At 45.9% G+C, this 16,152-nt stretch overlaps 1 protein-coding gene across 4 annotated transcripts in view; it reads left to right on the top strand.

Moving 5' to 3' along the window:
- ADCK1 (aarF domain containing kinase 1) overlaps positions 1-16,152 on the top strand; it is an 81,593-nt gene that overhangs the window by 41,502 nt on the left and 23,939 nt on the right. For all 4 annotated transcript variants that reach the window (XM_069783766.1, XM_069783765.1, XM_069783763.1 and 1 more), the window contains one exon: positions 14,137-14,295. In XM_069783766.1, the coding sequence (XP_069639867.1) occupies positions 14,137-14,295 (159 nt within the window). The remainder of the gene's footprint in view (positions 1-14,136; positions 14,296-16,152) is intronic.

Below are 16,152 nucleotides of genomic sequence, written 5' to 3'. Positions count from 1 at the left end.
ACATGACCTATTGCTTGTGCCAGGAGAGCTCAGCTGAAGCAGACCCACGATTTTCTCCCTTACAAAGCTCGCATAACCACTCCATCTCAAATTGGCAAGTTCTTGGAAGAGGCTGTTCAGCACTAACCCTTCCAAATTTCAAATGATTAGTAGAAAATATACATTAGTTGGCTCATTTCAGATAATGAATGAAACTGAAGTGGTGTCAGTTGTGAGTGGAGAACAAAGCTAATTTTGCCAAACACCTTATTGGATGTAACTGATTGGTTCAGGTCTATTAACTGTTATTCCCATTTATCAAGAAAGGCTAGAGCAATTAAAATTACCAGGGCTTGTTAAGAGGGGTTATACTAAAGAAGTCTCTCCATGTAACTTTTGCTTCCTTGTCCTTTGTGAACTGCTAGTGTCTTTGCCCTGGCTGCCAAGAAAACCTCTAAGCCCACACCTCTTGTCCCAGGCTGTCTTTTGTCCTTTGGACCGTAACCTAACCTCTTCCTCTCTTTTATTTTTTTTTTCTTTTTGTTTGAAAGAGCTGTGACGCTGGTTCTTAATGGGATATCCTGTCAAAGGCCTTTGCCAATCCCTCGCAATCATCACGACCAGCTTAGGAATTACAGGTTGGCTGCTCCAGGCTAAACATTTGAGACACTGGGTGGTTCTCAGTGAGTGAGCAGGGAGGAAGGGAAGGGTAGGGACTGTACTGGTTCTGTGGGCCGTATCTCTCTGTTGACTATACAACCATAGCACACTGATGACAGTTCGTTGGGTTGAGCATCTCCAGTGACTTAAGTATCCTATACCCGATAAAGGTGGAGGTGCAGGCTGACCTGCTAGTGCAGGCTCTGGGTTAGTCTCTCTTGGCTTTGCTCTCCACAGGGCATGTCTGAAGTGTTATCTCAGGCCTCAGTCCTTCTTCCGGTGAGGTGGCTCCCTGGGTTATGATGAGGTGTTTTTTGAGATGGGTGCCCCTGCTTACATTAGATAGAACCTACCAAACTGCTTTACCTTATCCACAGGAGCCCAATGATTTTGAACTGTAGGAAACAGAGCTAGATACCAGTCAGTGTTTAGAGGCTCCCTGCCCTGGTCCTATTCCAGAGTCTGATTCTGTTGCTCCATCTGTTTTTGAGCTGCATCAGCCCTAGGGAGGGAAGTAGGGCAATTGAATTCCGACTCTAGAATAGTGGGTTGCTGGATTGCTCAGAAATGCATGTGAATTAATCAAAATTAACCCCCTACCTTTGTTTCCTTAGCCCACTTTTCTCCTTGTAACAACCTCTAGCAGTACACCCTGGGGGTGCCAGAGGAGAACTTACTTTCAAGGTGGAAGACAAACGAGCTGTTTCCCACTGCACCCCGGACTGGCAGCCCTTCCCTTTGCAACGCTCGTCACCCTGCAGTGGCAGCAGCAATGCTAGGCCTGTAAGTGTAGTTGATTTATGTTAACTGTTGAAACGATAATGTTTAATCTGTAAAGTGCTAATCTATTTTTTATGTTGATTATGAATAGGCCAGCTGTGCCTACTTTCCTATTCATAGAGTTTAGTGAACAAGCCCATTTCACAGGCTTGGTTTGGAGGGTTTATTTACATGAGAGAAGACACTGCTTTAAGGAGAGCAAGTCAGCGAGTTACACCGCTGAACCAGGGATCTGGCAGCCCAACAAGAAGATCTGGGGGCAAGCGAAAAAAACTTGGAAGGAAGAGACAGATAATAAATAAACTGTAGAAGGAGCAGATGGATCAGAGCAGGGACATGAAAAGTAGGGGAAATATGGGCAGGAGAAGAAAGGAGAGGTTGATTTCAGAGGAGAGATTGACAAGAAAGAATCAGGAGATGATGTGGCTGGCTTAGCATAGGACTTTCCTCTCTGGATCAGGGCAGAGATCTCTGGGCTCTGGGGTTTGTATGACTGGTCATTAGGGGATGCACAGAACCCCTTCCCCAGCATGGTGCCAGTGATGCTGTTGGCAGAGTTGGCTGTGGATTTAATTTGCCATGCAGCTGTCTCTTGAATGACTTTTCTGGATCTCTGTACATTTTTTCTGAGAGTAGGCTGCAAAGCATACAAACTCCAGGGTCCCATCCAGATCTCTTTGTAAGTTATTCTACCTTGACTTCCCTTTGCTCCCTGCACCTTGTTCTCTGTGGTGTGGACTGCCGTAGAGCTGTGCTTCTTGCATTGACTGGCCTGCTAGGTGTGCCGGTGTTTCAGTATCCCATCAAGGCACAGTCAGCACCAGTAACTGGCTTATGAGCCTTACGACTTCAGCAGGGCTTTAGTACCTTTTTAGCATCTTTTTTCTAATGTAGTGACCTCATTATATCCCTTTCTTGATATGAATTCAATTCAGGCTGCCCACATCTGCCAGGCTACATGTACTTCCATGTCTGCCTCAGATCCTCACTCCTACTTCCCTGTCCTATTACTCTGGGGCAATGCTGTGCTTCAATAAAACTTTATCACGCTTGCATCAATGTGATTATGACCAAAGCCTGAGGAAGGGACATAGCTGGGCAGAATCTGGCTGCGACTGGGCTTTGCCCTCTGTGTGTTTTCTTTGTAGTATACTTCTGTTCACCTTGGTGACAGGCTGCTGGATTGTGCAATGCTGCTTCTGTTATTCCTGCTCATTGTCCCAGGCCTAGAAACACTTTTTCCTCATCCCTTTCTGAGGAGACACATAAAAGCATTCCACAAAGTACTCAAGGGAGTGTACCTCCATTTTAGGAGCTGGAGTAGAAGGGTCTGTCAGTGTAGCATATACTCACATCATATATGCGGTGCTGTCCTACCACATATGTAAGATGCAATGCAGCCGTCCATTCCCACTGCACACCCTGCGCCTGCACACACACACAAACACCTGTCCTGACCCTCTTCTTCACTTGCGTCTTTGTGGATGGAGGATTTTGGCTACCATTCCCTACAGAAGCTGTGCACACAAATGCACTGCCCCATGCCTCCTCCTTAACTCTCTGTGCAAGCCCTGGCACAGCTTTACTTGCCGATCAGGTGCTTGTAGCCCACCTCTTCTAAACATACACCCCCACACATCCCCTCACCACTCTCTGTGTAGTCATATAAACCTTCCCATAGACAATGCTCCTCCACCACCCCTTCTTTCACACACTTCTCAAGTTTCACAGGCTTTCAAAGCTGAATCAGAGGCATTTGAAATGAGGCACAGGTGATGTGTGTTCCCGAAGGTCTCTATATATCCTCAGGCTCTGGCAGCTGGTTATTTCTCACAGGACTGCTGCTGATGTGCAGGCTTACTGCTGACAGGGCCCTTGGGGCATCTTGGCAAAGTCTCCCTCTGCCTGACTGTGACTAAGGTGGAGCCTGTTTGTTGTGGGTCCATTGACCCTTTCCTACTCAGGTTTCAGCCAGTGGGTGGCAGGGGTATGTTTATGCCTGGAGTCGAAATGGTCTTGGAAATTCATTTGCTTCTGGATACTTTCTTACATCTTACCTTGCTTAATGTGCCAACTGGCCCTGTCTCTGTGGCATTTTGGGAGAGGTTTCGTCTTGATATAAGACAGAAATTTTTTACATTGAGAACTATCTATCATGGGAACAACCTCCACAGCAATGTGGTAGACTCTCCATCACTGGAGGTTTTCAAGATGTGATAATCTCATCAAGGCTTCCTTTCCCGTGAAAAGTTGGACCAGATGATCTTTTGAGGTCACTTCCAACCTAGGCTGTTCTATGGTTTGATGATTCTTTCTAAATGTGCTGTCTTTGCAGCAGGCTGTTGGCATCTGTAGGGGTGATATGTCATTTGGGAATATGTCTGCAGGAACTTGATCAAGGGGTTCTGGGTATGTTGGGGGCCCCCACATGTTTTACTCTGTGTGTGGCTCAAGGGAAATGGGAGCTTTGGGGGGGGACAGGGGGAGAACATTTGGATTGTTGTCACCTGTTACTTGCGAGCATTAGTACTCAGTGTCTAGTACTAGATTCAGACCTGGCCTGGAAATGAGATCTGGAGGGAGGTCAATGTTGATGACAAGGCCAAGGCTGCAGGCATGCTTGACACAAAGTTGGTGACATTGTCTGTTGTGAAAGGAGACAGGAGAGATGGTTTGAGTGGGAAGATCAGGAACTGTGCTTTAGCTTTGTTGAATATGAACAGGGCGATGACTGTCTGAAAGAAGATGTCTGAGAGACAGGCTGAAATTGTAGTTTGGCTAGAAGCAGGCTAATCTAGAATACAGAGGTAGAACTACAAGTCACCAGAAAGGAGGTGGGAATTTTATGTGAGCTATTATCCAGATGCAGTGGTGGGGTTAGGGCCTGTGAGCAGAGCTTTGTGGAACATCTCTGGAAAGCTGGGAAAGGGATAAGGAAGCTGCTCAGATATGCTAACAGAGCTGATAGAGGAGCAGAAGGCTGAGGAAACTGCTCCCGTGCTTAGGAATTACAGGGATGTTCCTGCTATGTTAGCACTTTCAGCTCTATTGCTTGGGAGCTGAAGAGTTGCAGAGAACGCAGGAAGCCTCAAAGAGCTCAGTAGAAAGGGGCCACTGCTGCTCCTCCTGAACCATGGAATAAGAGTCCCTTTGGGCAGATGGGATGCAGAAGAAAGTTTACTGGTGACAGAGAGCTGTTTTCTACCCTGCTCTCACTGCATGCTGGTATAACAAGTGAAAGCTTCCTTTATTAGCAGGTGTAGAAAGAGAAAAAAAGAGAGAGAGTGCTTTCAATTGAAACACAAAAAAATGGCTGGGAGTGGAGAAGTGTGCTCTTGAAGGACTGTGATTCCAATCTGTCTGAACGATTAACAAGTGTGGCTCCATCCTCACAGACAGGAGAGATGTGGGTGAAGCAATATTCCTCCAAAAAGACAGAGAGAAAAGAGTGGATTTAATGAGCATTGTTCAAGTGGGAGACAGCTCATGATGAAAGAGCAAATTAAGATAAAGGGAAGCATTTTTATGTGCAAGAGGAGGGCGGGGAACATGGGGCAGGTTGGAGCATCTGCCCCGTAGCCTGCACTATTGGAGGGAATAGTAGCTCACAAGTCAGTACTTTCTTTTTCAGCATGATGGAATGGGAGGACGTGAATAGGAATATATATGTATATACATGCCTCAGCTTTACTCTGCTTTGGTCTGTGCATTTAGCATAGACTGTAAGATGCTTATATCATGCAAAGTAGAGTGCACAGTGACACTATTTAATGTGCACTTTGAGAGATTATAATTTTCCACCTTCTCTCTTCACACAAGCATAGTTGCTGGTGGACTCTGGCTTGACTCTCTGGATCAGGAAACACTAGCTGCTGTTGGAGGCCAGTCACAGGCAGACTGGGCTGTGGAAGTGGTTTAGGATGTCAGGAGGATGAACAAGATGTTTATTCTGAGGTGGAACGTGTGGGATGCTGAACAAGTTAGGTCATTGTGCTGATTAACTGCATCTGGAAACTGGAAATGAGCATTTTCCCAATGGCCACATCAGGGTTAGAGGGACTGGTACTTTGTTATCACTCAGGGGGATCCTGAGGAAATAATTGATTTCAGTGGTGTAAGGTTCTTCTGCCTTCCAGCCTCTCTATAGGGAAGTGAACTGGACTTGCGGCTTAAAATTATGATGCAGCTTCCAATAGCAAAATCTTTCCTTTGCTACTGGACATTTTGGAAAGAAAGAGCTTCTTGGAATTTAATTCTGAGCATGGGATTACAGGCATGAGGGAAAGCTATTTGCATTGTCTGAAATGGAGTACTTTGACCAGGAGTAATGTTCACACTTGTGGGTGGGTTAGAGACTTGTTCTGAGACATCCCAGCTTTGCTGTTTCCTCTCTTTGGTTTGCCGTATGCCCTTGTGCTACGAAAGATGTTGTGCTAGCCCTGCAGGTAATATCTGGACTCTGCTTTCCCACTGTCCAGCTTGATATCTGCCTTATGTCAAAAGTCTAATGTGCAGTCTGTCCGCTTTCAGAGCGGTTTGTGAAACCAGCACTTGGACAAAGAACAGCTGAATGAAGCTAAGCATGGAAGAGGCTGTGGTGATGCTTGTGGAAAACCTGTAGAATGCCAACTGTTGAAAGCATTGACTCTCAGGTAGTCTATTAATCTTAGCACCCTGTGTCTCTGGAAGGTAGTAGGACACCCAATAGCTTAACCGATGAAAAACATTTATCTCCTTGTGCCAGTCAGGAGGATGTTCCTGAGCCAGTTAGGTTTCAGTCTGCCCATGACAATCCTTGCTTTTATTGGACTGAATATTGTTTGTTTGTGGGAGCCATGGGTAAGTGGCTCACCTTTCAGAATGATGGGAGATGAGGTCCACCTCACAGGTAGCGTAGGAGACGTACATCAGCTCTGTCTGCTCCTTGCTGTTACTGCCTGTTGTAGCTGTCACCACTGAGATTGGTTTCGATCCAGGATGAGTGATATTCTTAGACAGTTCTGCCTTGTCTTAAGGATCTGACTTTACTCAGGAAAATAAATGAAGCTACCATGTGTGTGTCTGAGCACAGACTATTAAGCAGGAGTCATCAGGGATGGAATAAAAGGTGCTTTTCCTCAAAGTATGGCTCTGTAACAATTAAAGGTACTATAGCAAGTAGACTGATACTGTTGCTGTACAGATCAGTGGATGTATGAGATGAAAGCAAGGGTGGCTTCATGTAGGCTTTGCCACTGTTTTTCTAGCCAGAAGAGACTACAGAAGGAGGATGGTAGGTGAGCAGAACAGGGAATAGCCAGGATCCTAGGTATCAGGCAGTGAATGAGCGAGCCAGCTTTGGTCTCCGGATGATGGGATCAAAGACTTTTTCTTTAGCAGAGTTCATTTGCTGTTAACATTCATGGCTTTGTGACTGGGAAACGCTGTTGGTAGGATCCCAGAGAAGATTCTCAGTGGTATAGCTGATAGTGGGCTGCAGAGTACCAAAGTGGTACCAGGTAGAAATAACAGGAAAAGATGAACTTCATAGCCCAGCTGGCTCACAGCCCTTTCTCAGAAGAAAGGCTGATGGTTGATGGACAGCCCTGGTTTTGTGCAACGTTAGCAGTGATTCACCAAGTTAGCAGTAATCAGTGTGCCAGGAGCAAATGTATACCCTTGGCAGATGAAGTTACATGTCTGTGACTGTGTGTGTAGTAACTGCTGTATATGTATTATACAGATAGGTTTTTAAAAAGATATTAAAGTTACAAATTTGGTCCTGAGAAATTAAATAAGGGCAGATTTATAGCTGAGTAGACAGCCCTAATTCTGCTCATCCATGCATGAGCTCTGTGACATGGTGTGGCCCAGCATCAGATGGGATATCAGGGGGAGCCAATGTTAGAGCTCAGCTCTTCCAAATTCTAGGCAGGCACCTTATGTACATGTCCCCTTGAAATGGACCACATTGCTTTGCCATCCTGTGCACTGAAAGATGTAGGGATTTTGTGTAATAAGCCATATGTAATTGTTTCAGTGCATCAGAATAAATACCTTTTAGCTGTATTCATCTGGATGCAGTGTATACCTCTATATATGTTCACACTTATGTATATGTAATATGAACACCAGAGGAACCATTCAGAAGAAAACCACTATTCTGTATATATCTACAATATTATTAAAAATATTGAGTTAATAAATACATGTTCTTGACAGATGCATTTAGGAACCATCAATTAGGCCTGGCATTCATTAGGTGGGGAGAAGTCCAATCAGATTTCACTGACTCAACAAAGCCGCCTATAAATTGTGGGCTGTTTGTTCTGACATTTGATGAATTATTCTTCATAATCCACTGTCTGCTGCGATAAATCTAATCTTTCACTTTTCGCTGTCTTAATAATTCTTGGAGCAACACTGTGACATTTTGTTTTCATAGAGGGGATAGAAAGGCTGGGACAATGGAAAAAACCCTGATTTGCTGTCTGGGAAGTAGATCACTCTACTCCAAGGTAACATTTTCTCGTGGCTAGAACTCTGGTCTTGCAGACTTGTAGGGATCAGTGGGTCCTTCATGCCATGGACAGTTACATGAACATGGTTTATGTTCTTGAAAAGATGACTAGCCAAGGATGAGGTTCACGTGCCTTAAACCTAGTCCAGGAAAAGCATTCAGACTTCTGAGAGCAATAGGGTCCTAGTATCAATAAAGTGAATTCCAGAAGTTCTGGGGGCCACGAGCCTTGGAAATGCTATATCATAGAGCTGAGTAACTCTTCAGCTATTCTGCCACATGAAATAGAGGGGGCATTGTACTAGGCAGTGTTAAGATGGCAGCTGCAGCCCCTAAAACTTCCCTGGGAAACCTGCTGTTTTTCCAGAGTGGTATTGTGTTGGTCTGTTTTCCAGCAAGCTCATGAATCCCATTATCACAGTGCCCCGCATTGTCTCAGCTGGGAGGATGCAGACAGCATGATCCCTGTGTAAATCTCAGAAAGCTCCTACAGACTGAGCTCACCTTAGCAAATTGCCATCCATGGAACCATGATTAAGAGGGGACTGTTCAGTGCTGTCTCTATCAGGAATGGAACAAAGAGATGAATCGAGTCACCTCATCAAGGGAGCTCCAGCTTGGAGAATCACAGCACAAGGAGATGTGCAAAATTTACCTGCCTTAATCACTTTCTTGCTGTCAGCTTCCACCATGGACCTATCTCCCAACTGTATGATTCCCTTTGTCTTGAATGGATTTATACCAGCTTCCCCATGTGCATCTTCCTGTGCTGCTGCATGGCATGAAAATGCTAGGAGACTGCAAGCTGCTCCTGGCCACCACAACACAATACTGTTGTTAACGGAGCTCTGTTGTGTCATGGCCTGTGATGAGTATCCTGGAGGCAAGAAGTTCAAGTTAATCCTGTTGCCTAGTCAGCCCCTTCTGAAATAGCAGGACATCTCACAGATTGCTATCTCCAAATACAAAATGCAAGACTCGGGAGCAGTTACAGTATGCTGTGATCAGAAGAGGAGATCTGCTGTGAAATTGTGGTTGAGGTTTTGAATGTTTCGGTTTGCATTGCTTTTTGGTGATAAAAGAATAGCATCATCCCTGTTGGGCCCCTTTTTGTGAAATGGCTGTGGTTGGTGAAGCTGTGGAGCACAGTGAAGTGTCTGGAGATGGTCTCTGTCTGAGATGGTCTCAGCTCCTGCTGCATGTTCCCCAGATGTGCCAGACTCTGGCAGAGTCCCCTGACATGGGCATATTTACACTCAGTTCTGGCATATTTACCTTACTTTTGTAGCAGAAGCAACTTTATTGTCTGTAAGTTACACAACAGACATTTCATGAAGAGGCACTGTTACCAGAGCTTAGAGTTTACCCTGGAGACTGGGCCACTTCCAGCTGTGGTTCCCCCATACCCTTTGCACTCAGAAACTTACAGGGTCTATCAGTAACTTTGTAGGCTGTCAAACAGTAACTGAGTCCCAGGCTAGCAGCAGGTGAAACAATTCCTCCGTTGTCCATCCTGCTGTTATTGGGACTGGTCGGGCTGGTGGGAAGAGCTTCTAAAGGACATAAGGATGACTGAACAGATCAGACCAAAAGCTGAAGCCCACCGCTCTGCCTCTAACTGTAGCCAGTGTTGGCTAAGATACAAAGGCTTTAAAAGCATGGCAGGCATACAGTTAAGCTTTACCTGGAATGATCTTCCCGAATCCTGTAATCTGAAGGTTAGAGATTTCCAGGGCCAGAGATTGTATCTTGGTGTTTAATAACTTGTGATGGATTTTCTTCATTGATTTATCTAACTACCTGGACTTCTGGTATTCATAACCTCCTGTGGCAATGAGTTCCACAGCTTCGTTGGTATGGGGAAAAAAATACTTCTTTTTGCTTTTTTTAATCCTGCCGTCTGGTAATCTTGTGTGCTAATTGACAATTTGCTGCTCCCAAGTTCTTCTATGGAGTGAACAAGCATTCCCAATCCTGTTCTCCATGACAGAAGTGATTTTACAGAGCTCTGTGACATTCCCTCCCCATTGTTTCTCTTTCCAGGCTGAAGAGTCCTTTGAATTCCTGGGAAGTATTTGAAGGCAATTTTGAAATGCTTTGGTGAAGGACTCTCTTCCCCTGGGAAATGCTGAGCATTTGAAAGTCTCCTCACTGACACCACCTGTACTGGACTGGTTCAGCTCTGGCAGAGTTGACAAAAGGTTCTTTGTAAGTGGTTGTGGAAAACCAGGATTTTGCAAACTGCCCTGGACTCTGCTGGAAACCTCTTGGATAGGAATTGTAATGCAAAATATTCTTTCTTAGACCCCATAGTGGCCTCTTTCTGGCTGCACCACGTACAGGGGTCTGGAGCACCACGCTGGAAGGGGTTCAGCCTGCCAGCTAAACAGGGCTGGGCTGTTGAGACACCTTCTGTTAGTGATCCTGCATCCCACTGCACCTTAAGTTTGTCCTGAACAGACTGCTGACACATAGCCACCGTTCATCTGCTGTGGTCACTATGGCAGAGCAGAGCCACCACATCCCACTCGGGATGATGTTACATAGTGCTGGGCCAGGAAGGGACTCCATGATTTAGGCTCCTGCTCCAGGGTACCTTGTTAGCAGCCTTTCTGGAGAGGGAAGGGAGCATACCTCTCTCTGGAGTGGGCAGGTTGAAACCAGGGGTAATATTTGATCATTTGCTGCAGCACGTGGATATAAAAAGGTTAGGATTAAGAGGCAGTGTATTTCAAAAGAAATTAACTAGCAAGACATGCACATTTAACATTTATGGTTTGGAGATTAAGACCAGGCTGGAACTGGGGATATCTGGGTTAAATCCCAGCTCTGTCAAAGACTTCTCAAAACATGCTGGGCAGGTCCTGTAAAGTAATGCTTTCAGAAAGGACTCAGGATTTGGGAGCTTAAATCCAATTGACTTCCAGTAACTTCCTAAGTGCTTAAGGACAGGATTCACAAAAAATACTGAGGCATTCTGATGCTCAGCATTGTGGCATCAGCCGGTGTGTGCCACAGATCTCAGGCAGAGCAGCGTATGCTTTGGGAAGGCACTTCAGCATGTGAGGAGGCCTGTAAGTGACAACTGGGGACTCCTGGAAAGCGTGAGTTTGTACAGGGACTGCAGTGGCTGTGCACCTTGCACAATGGCATTCTGGGCTTAATGATGGTCTCTAGGTGCAACCTCAGCACAAATACATACTAATAAGGGTCTAAGTAGATAAATCCTGTAAGAGCTTTTTTATCAGCTCCCTGAGGTGTGAATACTAATACCAACAATCATGAAAAGATTTTGCATATTTAAAATTAAACGAGCTTCATTCTTCAGAATTAAACAGTCAGGGCTGTGTTTCCAGGCAGTGAAGTACAGTGACACATTCATTTGCTGGTTGAGCACATGCCCAGTTGGGAGCTGGCTGTGCAGAAGGCTGCTGAGGGAAACCGCTGCACGCAGGGACACCACTCACCTGTACAGCTGTAAACCAGGAGCTGGCTGTCCTGTTCCTTTGAAAGAGCAGCCCTAAAGTTCCTTTTCTCTCTATTAAACCTGTCTGGAAACTATGCTTGTTTCATCTCCTGCCAGGATTACAGATGGTAACAGCCAGTTTGATAAGGCCCTTTGAAACTAGGTGCGGCCTGAAAGGAGAGTTCCTTAGGTACCATGTCAGGTGGGCTCCGAGACTGTCCCAGACCTTTGCTTGCTAATTATCCATCCTGGAAATGATGGTTAGAGTTTTTGTTAAGGGTGCTTGTGAGCAGTAAGAGCCTGCAGCCTGCTCCAGGAACTCCCTGCCTGCATGCAATGGGTGCAGCCGCCCTCCCTTACGAAGGACCCTGTTCTCCGGCAGGCAGCGTGGGAGCCTGGCTCACCTCTTCTCTGCTTCTGTGTCATACAGCCTCTCGCGTGCTTTTGCCTGTCTGGGACACACAGCCTGCATCAGAGGCACTAGCTGCCTCCAGCAAGCTGCTAAAGGACAATGTCATAATGAATGAGGGTGATTTGCTAAGTGGGGGTCCTGGAGCCCAGCCGTAATTGTGCTGCTGCTTTATCTCAGCCTCACACCTGCTCGTGTAATGGCCCGGCTGTGATCCGCTCCCTCCCCCATGTGCACGCTCTACCCTTCTGCTCCTGGCGGAGCCATCAATTCTCTGGCCCCGTTGCAGTCCCTTGCCTGCAGCCTATGGGTGCTCACAAATTCCCCCTTGAATTGCAGCAGGGCCACTGGGCTGGCTGTAATGGACATGACTGCTAACCTGGCTTTCATGTCCTAAAGAACAAGTTTTTAAATGAAATCCTTCTGCCCAAAAGAACTCCCAGAGGCAGCTTTCTTCAAATGATGTTTCGTTAGAAAACTTAGTCACACAAGAATATTGTATATATTATTCCTGCCAGAGGGAATATGTGCAACTCTGTTTTTTTCCCCTGCATGCATTCAGTACTGGTGAAAATGTTTGGATTGACCATGTAGGCAATTAAAAGCTTTTGAAATCCAGAGTAGATGGAATTTTATCCAATTTATATGTGGTCTTACTATAAATGTACCTTACTGGATTCTCTTGAGACACGAATGTCAATAGCTTTGAATTATGGACCTGCTGTAATTAAAAAATGCATAACTAGTTGTTTTTAAATGCAGTTGTTTTACTTAATTGATTTTGCCGCCAGGACCAAAGGGAATTAAATAAATAAATAAAATGGACCATCCTGGTGAATTACTGGAGGCAGCTGAGTCTCTGTTGGAATCTAATTGCTGCAAATGCTGCAGTTTGTTGCTAGCAATAGTATTCTGTGGAAGGGGCTGGCAGAGAAGAGGTAGAGTGGGGTGTGGGGGGCTCATTCCCTGGCAGCTGCAGGAGGGAACAGGCTGCTCCTTGTATAGTATTTTTCTTCCTTGTCAGCAAAAAGAATATTCGTTTAACGCTTTGCATGAAGACTTTGCTTAGAAGGTCTTTATTCATATTTAATTACTAGGTCGCTGCAGCTCCCATCTTTAATTACCTTTTAAAAAGCAGGTTATAAAAATGCACTGACATTCCTTTTTGTTACTGCATAAATTACAGGCTTCTTAACTGCTCACCCGAAATCAGTCCAGCCTGCGGGAAGGGTGGGACAGGTTCCCTTTGCTGACTTCTGGATACCTCAGAGCTTGTCTGCACCTTGCTCTACAGAGCAGGACAGAAACCCTCAACTAGCATTACATGAACTAGCTCCGTGCCTGAAGCCACATAATGATGTTGGCACTCCCTCTGAGCTAATTAACTGCACGGATGGGCCTGGCTGGTCAGCCAGGCTGATACCACACTACCATGGTAATAGAGTTTCCAGGGCCTGAGCTGCCCTGTGCTGCACTGAGGGTCTCTAGCAGGGTGCTTGCTGTATTCTGCAGAGCAGATGGGCCTTTGCCCATCTCCCCTTGCCTCACCCATGTCTGTCTAGGTTTTTGCTTCCTGGACATCACCCTGGTAAATCTACTTCTTCATCTGCAACTGTCCTTATAGTCTACTCCTGAGTTTCACAGCCAGAGCTGCTAGTAATTTCCTCTCCTGCCTGCAAAGCACTTTGCTGGCCCCACCTGGTGCTTTTTCTGAGCTAAGAGCACTGATTACTTTTATTGGAGGTGTGAGAAAGTCCATCACATAAGACATGTTTTCAGGCCAAGTCATCAGAGGTGCAAACTGCAATTTTTGTCCCCCTGCCCTGAATCCAGCCCTTACCACTGCTCCTGGTCATGTGCTGGCTTTCACCCAGTAAGCTAGCTGACGCAGGTGTAATGCATGGGAATATGCACTGTCAGGTTTCAGGGGGGGATGGTAGGTGGTATTAAATAATCTGCAAGAGAAATATATGCAAAGGGACAGCTGTTGGCTTCTGCACCCAGTAACAACCAAGGATGCTGACCATAATTGCTCCAACCCATTTTCAGGACAGCCTGGAGGGGTCCCTCACATGCTACCTGGCCACTCCATGTCCTAGCTGAAATGCACTGCTGGGGCTCTGCTACAGGCTTCCATAAGCAGAGTATCTCCGGGGCACTTCTGTGCTTGGCAGGCTTCACCGGGAGGCCAAGCAGTGACAAGGCTCAGGCAGGGGACAGAGGAAGGATGAAAGAGCTGAGCATGCCCAGCTTTGGCACACACTGTCTCTGGCCTGTGGGCAGGGCTTTCCTTAGGATGGTCTCTGGTACCCCAAGCTGATATCTCTTTCTCTTCTCCTGCAGATAAAAGAGCTCTTCGTGAGTTTTGAGGACACTCCTTTGGGAGCCGCATCGCTAGCCCAGGTGCACAAGGCAGTGCTGCAGGATGGGAGAACGGTGGCAGTGAAAATCCAGCACCCAAAGGTCCAAGCTCAGAGCTCCAAGGATATTTTGCTCATGGAGGTAAAACTACCTGTTGACTTTCACTTACAGAGCAATTGCCATTGAAATGTGTGGGGGCCACATTCACTCATGGTGTAAGCAGGTATAACGCCACTATCTTGTAGCTTTGAAACCTCCACAGAGATAAATGTTGTCTTACGGGAGTAATACAGAAAGTTGGTGAGGATTGCAGTGTAGGCGGTTGTGTGGATGGAGAGACTGAACGAGAGGGTAAGAGTGAAGGGGGGCAGCGGGAGAAGACAGGTAAACATGAATGACATCAGAGTAAGTCCATATGAGATTTAAAACCCAGAGAGCGAGTCCTGAAGTGTCTCTTCAGCCTGCGTGCTCACTGAGGGATTTATTAAACTGGTCTCAGTTTCCCTTGCAGTCAGGTCTGTGTGGCCAAAGAAAAATCATTCCCCATGATTAGTGTGTTTTTCTTCAATTAAATTCCAGTGTGGATTCAACAGTGGCTGAGGTTGCTATGATTCAGTTCTGTTTCTTGATCAGCTCCTTAATGCTTAACTGATTCATGCTGGAAACAAAAACACTGAAATATGGAGTCACCTAACAGGCAGACACACAAATGAGGGATTCAGCTAGGAACAATGTCTGTCTCCTGTTCCTCTCCTGAATGGTGGGTACCACTTATGTTCCCAGTGCAATGCTGTAGCTTCTCCCAAACTTCTAATTCTAGCCCATTGAAGGGAGGACTGGAGAAAAGCTGTGGCACTGCACTGCATTGCAATACTCAAAGATGCCAGCGGTATGGTATGGAAGAGGAAATAGAGGTGGGGCTGAGGTGGAGGAGAAGGGAAGGATTAGGCCTGTAAATGGTAACACTAAAGCTTTTAGCTCTCCTAATAAGCATGTATCTGTACGTATAGTACAGTAATGTGCACATCCATTGGCAGACATGTCAGGCATTGGAACAGGCTGCCCAGAGAAGTGGTGGTGTCATAATCCCTGGAGGTATTCAAAAAGCGCGTAGACAAGGCACTTCAGGACATGGTTTAGTGGGCATGGTTGATGGTTGGACTCGATGATCTTAAAGGTCTTTTCCAGCCTAAACAATTCTATGATTCTGTGTATGTCTATGGGACTAAAGAGGAGAAGATTAAGCTGAGGGGATCTGATAAGTGTTTAGAGGGTACTGGTGATGCAATGACACACAGTTCTCCATCACAGGAGATCAGGAATCAAAGGTCCTGCCAGCACCCTCTCAGAGGAGCACATAACTAAAGCTTCTTTAGGCAGCTAAAACATCCTGCTTTGAGCAATCCTGGCTAGTGTGCAAAGAAGCACAGCTGGTTCCAGCTGGAGCACATCAGTTTGCAGCTGAATATTTGTTTTGAACTTGTAGTGAAAGAAATTTTCGGATTCAATAAAGATGTCCCAGTAAGATGGGACATGTCTGTTTCAGTGCTGGTTTGAGAACAGAGAACTCTGTGAACTGGTTTTGGGTCCAGCTGTAGATTTGGATTAGATTCAGGTCCTCCCCAGGACTGACTGCAGTGGTCTGCCCAATGAGTTTGCTTTTGTGAGTCATCACAGTCACAGCAGTTCTCAGGGGGCTTATGGCATCCTTCACTCCTGCCCAGGACATGATGGCAGAAACTAAGCGGTCAAGGAAGAAGGATGAGCAGGTAATGAAAGACTGTGAAACCAGGGCAATAAGAGGATTGTGTATGAATGAGCCAAGACCTAGACCCACCTTGGGACATTTGCCCTTTTAACAGTGGGTATCACAGAAAAATTCCCCCCTCGGACTATGTTGCTGTGATTGCTGGTTAAACTGGTAAGAGGCATTTAAACAAATAATTTTAGAATTATTCCTGTCTTTTCTGTTTTTAGACTAATCCTCCTGGGAAACTT

The sequence above is a fragment of the Haliaeetus albicilla genome, chromosome 5 (assembly GCF_947461875.1).
Source record: "Haliaeetus albicilla chromosome 5, bHalAlb1.1, whole genome shotgun sequence".
Lineage (NCBI taxonomy): Eukaryota > Metazoa > Chordata > Aves > Accipitriformes > Accipitridae > Haliaeetus > Haliaeetus albicilla.
The sequence above is the reverse complement of the archived record's forward strand: the minus strand, read 5'-3'. Positions and strand labels throughout refer to the sequence as shown.